The 5,348-nt window shown below is 38.5% G+C and overlaps 1 protein-coding gene across 1 annotated transcript; it reads left to right on the top strand.

The window, feature by feature from the left end:
• The first annotated feature begins 1,435 nt into the window (after positions 1 to 1,435).
• LOC116621901 (40S ribosomal protein S3a-like) lies at positions 1,436 to 2,325 on the top strand. Its single transcript, XM_032387926.1, has one exon. It carries the CDS (start codon positions 1,469 to 1,471, stop codon positions 2,261 to 2,263), a length of 795 nt encoding a protein of 264 aa, XP_032243817.1. The 5' UTR covers positions 1,436 to 1,468; the 3' UTR covers positions 2,264 to 2,325.
• The last annotated feature ends 3,023 nt before the right edge of the window (positions 2,326 to 5,348 follow it).

Here is a 5,348-nt window from a genome sequence, read left to right as displayed (position 1 = left end):
TGGCAGAACCTGAAAGAATATGTGACCACTAAGCCAGCCCTGCAAGAAATATTGAGGGGGGTTCTATAAAAGGAGAAAGACCCCAACAGTGATATAGAACAGAAATTTACAGAGACAATCTATAGAAATGAGGACTTCACAGGCAACATGATGACAATTAATTCATATCTTTCAATAATCACTCTCAACGTGAATGGCCTATATGTGCCCATTAAACGGCACAGGGTTGCAGATTGGATAAAAAGACAGGACCCATCCATATGCTGCTTACAAGAGACTCATTTTGAACCTAAAGATACATCCAGACTGAAAGTAAAGGGATGGAGATCCATCTTCCATGCCAGCAGACCTCAAAAGAAAGCTGGGGTAGCAATTCTCATATAAGACAAACTAGATTTTAAGCTAAAGACTGTAGTTAGAGACACAGAAGGACACTATATCATTCTTAAAGGGTCTATCCAACAAGAAGATCTAACAATTGTAAATATCTATGCTCCCAAAATGGGAGCCGCCAACTACATAAGCCAAGTGTTAACCAAAATAAAGTCATATTGATAATAATACATTAATTGTAGGAGAACTCAATACTCCACTCTCAGCAATAGACAGATCATCTAAGCAGAAAATCACAAAGAAACAAGAGCTTTGAATGACACACTAGACTAGATGGACCTCATAGATTATATACAGAACATTCCACCCTAAAACAACAGAATATACATTGTTCTTGAGCGCACATGGAACTTTCTCCAGAATAGACCACATACTAGGTCACAAATCAGCTCTCAACCAATAACAAAAGATTGAGATTATTCCCTGCATTTTCTCAGACCATAATGCTTTATTTTTAAAAAAAATGTTTATTGTTATGTTAATCACCAGAACATAATGCTTTAAAACTGGAAATCAATCACAAGAAAAAATTTGGAAGAAATTTAAACACATGGATGCTAAAGACCACTCTTCTTAAGAAGGTTTGGGTGAACCAGGAAATCAAAAAAGAACTTAAACAATTCATGGAAACCAATGAGAATGAAAACACATCAGTCCAAAACCCATTGGATACTGAAAAGGCAGTCCTAAGGGGGAAATACATAGCCATCCAAGCCTCACTCAAAAAATAGAAAAATCCCGAATTCACCAACTAACTTTACACCTTAAAGAACTAGAGAAAAAGCAACAAACGACACCTAAGCCACGCACTAGAAGAGAAATAATTAAGATTAGAGCAGAAATCAATGAATTAGAAACCAGAAACACAATAGATCAGATCAATGAAACTAGAAGCTGGTTCTTTAAAAGAATTAATAAGATCAATAAACCACTGGCCAGACTTATCCATAAGAAAAGAAAAAGGATCCAAATTAATAAAATTATGAATGCAAGGGGAGAGATCATGACTAACACCAAGGAAATAGAAACAATTATTAGAAATTATTATCGCCCTTTTGGCTCCCTGAGCAGCGCCATGGCGGTCGGCAAAAACAAGCGCCTTACGAAAGGCGGCAAAAAGGGAGCCAAGAAGAAAGTGGTTGATTCATTTTCTAAGAAAGATTGGTATGATGTGAAAGCACCAGCTATGTTCAATATAAGAAATATTGGAAAAACATTAGTCACAAGAACTCAAGGAACCAAAATCGCATCTGATGGCCTTAAGGGTCGTGTTTTTGAAGTGAGCCTTGCTGATTTGCAGAACGATGAAGTTGCATTTAGAAAATTCAAGCTAATTACTGAGGATGTTCAGGGCAAAAACTGCCTGACTAATTTCCATGGCATGGATCTTACCCGTGACAAAATGTGCTCCATGGTCAAAAAATGGCAGACCATGATTGAAGCTCATGTTGATGTCAAGACTACCGATGGTTATTTGCTTCGTCTATTTTGTGTTGGTTTTACTAAAAAACGCAATAATCAGATTCGGAAGACCTCTTATGCTCAGCACCAACAGGTCCGTCAAATTCGGAAAAAGATGATGGAAATCATGACCCGAGAGGTGCAAACAAATGACTTGAAAGAAGTGGTCAATAAATTGATTCCAGACAGCATCGGAAAAGATATAGAAAAGGCTTGTCAGTCTATTTATCCACTCCATGATGTGTTCGTTAGAAAAGTAAAAATGCTGAAGAAGCCCAAGTTTGAATTGGGAAAGCTCATGGAGCTTCATGGTGAAGGTAGTAGTTCTGGAAAAGCTACTGGGGATGAGACCGGTGCTAAAGTTGAACGAGCTGATGGATATGAGCCACCAGTCCAAGAATCTGTTTAAAAGTCAGACATTTAATGGTGACAAATAAAAAATCATATTTGTGATGTTTAAAAAAAAAAAAAGAAAGAAATTATTATCAACAACTATAGGCCAATAAATTAAGCAACCTGGAAGAAATGGATGCTTTCCTGGAAACTTATAAGCTGCTAAGACTGAAACAGGAAGAAATTGACAACCTGAATAAGCCAATGACCAGTAATGAGATTGAAGCAGTGATCAAAAGCCTCCCAAAAATCAAGAGTCCAGGGCCTGATGGACTCCCTGGGGAATTCTACCAAACATTCAAAGAAGAAATAATACCTATTCTACTGAAGCTGTTTAAAAAAATAATAACAGAAGGAAAGCTTCTAGACTCATTCTATGAGGCCAGCATTACCTTAATCCCCAAACCAGGCAAAGACCCCATCAAAAAAGAGAATTTCAGACCGATATCCCTGATGAATATGGATTCCAAAATCCTCAACAAAATCCTAGCTAACAGGATCCAACAGTACATTAAAAGGATCATCCACTACAACCAAGTGGGATTTATCCCCGGGATGCAAGGGTGGTTCAACATTTGCAAATCAATCAATGTGATAGAACACATTAATAAGAGGAGGGAGAAGAACCATATGGTCCTCTCAATTGATGCAGAAAAGCATTTGACAAAATACAGCATCCTTTCCTGATTAAAACTCTTCAGAGTATAGGGATAGAGGGAACATTCCTCAAGTTCATAAAATCCATCTATGAAAAACCCACAGTGAATATCAGCCTTGGAAAAGCTGAGAGCCTTTCCCTTAAGATCTGAAAAACGTCAAGGATGACCACTCTTGCCACTATTGTTCAACATAGTACTAGAAGTCCTAGCAACAGCAATCAGACAAAAAAAAGAAATAAAAGGTATTCAAATTGGCAAAGAAGAAGTCAAACTCTCGCTTTTTGCAGATGACATGATACTTTATGTGGAAAACCCAAAAGACTCCACCCCCAAATTACTAGAACTCATACAGCAATTCAGTAATGTGGCAGGATAAAAAGTCAATGCACAGAAATCAATTGCTTTCTTATGCACTAACAATGCAACTGTAAAAAGTGAACTTAGAGAAATGATTCCATTTATAATAGCACCAAAAACCATAAGATACCTCGGAATAAACTTAACCAAAGAGGTAAAGCATCTATACTCTAGGAACTACAGAACACTCCTGAAAGAAATTGGCGAAGACACAAAAGATGGAAAAACATTCCATGCTCATGGATCAGAAGAATAAACATTGTTAAAATGTCTATGCTACCCAGAGCAATCTATACCTTCAATGCCATCCCAATCAAAATTCCAATGACATTTTTCAAAGTGCTGGAACAAACAATCCTAAAATTTGTATGGAATCAGAAAAGACCCCGAATCGGGGCACCTGGGTGGCTCAGTTGGTTAAGCGGCTGCTTTCGGCTCAGGTCATGATCCCAGGGTGCTGGGATCGAGCCCCACGTTGGGCTCCCTGCTCAGTGGAGAGTCTGCTTCTCCCTCTCCCTCTGCCTGCCTCTCTGCCTACTTGTGCTCTCTCTCTATCTCTCTGTCAAATAAATAAATAAATAAAATCTTTAAAAAAAAAAAAAAGGAGAAGACCCCGAATTGCCAAGGAAATGTTCAAAAAGAAAAACAAAGCTGGGGGCATCCAGTTGCCCGATTTCAAGCTATATTACAAAGCAGTGATCACCTCGACAGCATGGTACTGGCACAAAAACAGACATGTAGACCAAGGAACAGAATAGAGAGCTCAGATATGGACCCTCAACTCTATGGTCAAATAATCTTTGACAACTCAGGAAAAAACATGCAATAGAAAAAAGAAAGTCTCTTCAATAAATGGTGCTGGGAAAATTGGACAGCTACATACAGAAGAATGAAACTCGACCATTCTCTAACACCATACACAAAGATAAACTTAAAATGGATGAAAGATCTCAATGTGAGACAGGAATCCATCAAAATCCTAGAGGAGAACATAAGCAGTAACCTCTTTGACATCGGCCACAGCAACTTCTTTCAAGATACATCTCCAAAGGCTAGTGAAACAAAAGCAAAAATGAACTTTTGGGACTTCCTCAAGATTAGAAGCTTTTGCACAGCAAAGGAAATAGTCAACAAAGCAAAGAGGCAACCCATAGAATCAGAGAAGATATTTGCAAATGACACTACAGATAAAAGGCTGATATCCAAGATCTATAAAGAACTTCTCAAACACCCCAAAAACAAATAATCAAGTCAAAAAATGGGCAGAAGACATGAACAGACACTTCTCCAAAGATGACATACAAAGGGCTAAGAGACACATGAAAAAATGTTCATCATCATTAGCCATCAGGGAAATTCAAATCAAAACCACATTGAGATATCACCTTACACCTGTTAGAATGGCAAAAATTGACAAGGCAAGAAACAACAAATGTTGGAGAGGTTGTGGAGAAAGGGGAACCCTCTTACACTATTGGTGGGAATGCAAGTTGGTACAGCCACTTTGGAAAACTGTGGAGGTGCCTCAAAAAATTAAAAATAGAGCTACCCTATGACCCAGCAATTGCACTCCTGGGTATTTACCCTAAAGACACAGATGTAGTGAAAAGAAGGGCCATATGCACCCCAATGTTCATAGTAGCAATGTCTGCAATAGCCAAACTGTGGAAAGAGCCAAGATGCCCTTCAACAGATGAATGGATAAAGAAGATGTGGTCTATATATACAACGGAATATTACTTAGCCATCAGAAAGGATGAATACCCAACTTTTACATCAACATGGATGGGACTGGAAGAGATTATGCTAAGTGAAATAAGTCAAGCAGAGAAAGTCAATTATCATATGGTTTCACTTATTTGTGGAACATAAGGAATAACATGGAGGCCATTAGGAGAAGGAAGGGAAAAACGAAGGGGGGAAATCGGAGGGGGGAGACGAACCATGAGTGACTTTGGACTTTGGTAAACAAACTGAGTGTTTTAGAGGGGTGGGGGATGGGAGGATGGGTTAGCATGTTGATGGGTATTAAGGAGGTCATGTACTGCATGGAGCCCTGGGTGCTTTATGAAAATAAGGAATCAT

Source organism: Phoca vitulina, unplaced genomic scaffold (genome assembly GCF_004348235.1).
Source record: "Phoca vitulina isolate PV1807 unplaced genomic scaffold, GSC_HSeal_1.0 scaffold51, whole genome shotgun sequence".
NCBI classification, from domain to species: Eukaryota; Metazoa; Chordata; class Mammalia; order Carnivora; family Phocidae; genus Phoca; species Phoca vitulina.
Note: the sequence above shows the minus strand (reverse complement) of the source record. Positions and strands in the feature narration are given on the sequence as shown.

Excerpts from the sequence above, each read along its gene's own strand:
- LOC116621901 (XM_032387926.1), top strand. The coding sequence starts at position 1,469 with ATGGCGGTCGGCAAAAACAAGCGCCTTACGAAAGGCGGCAAAAAGGGA.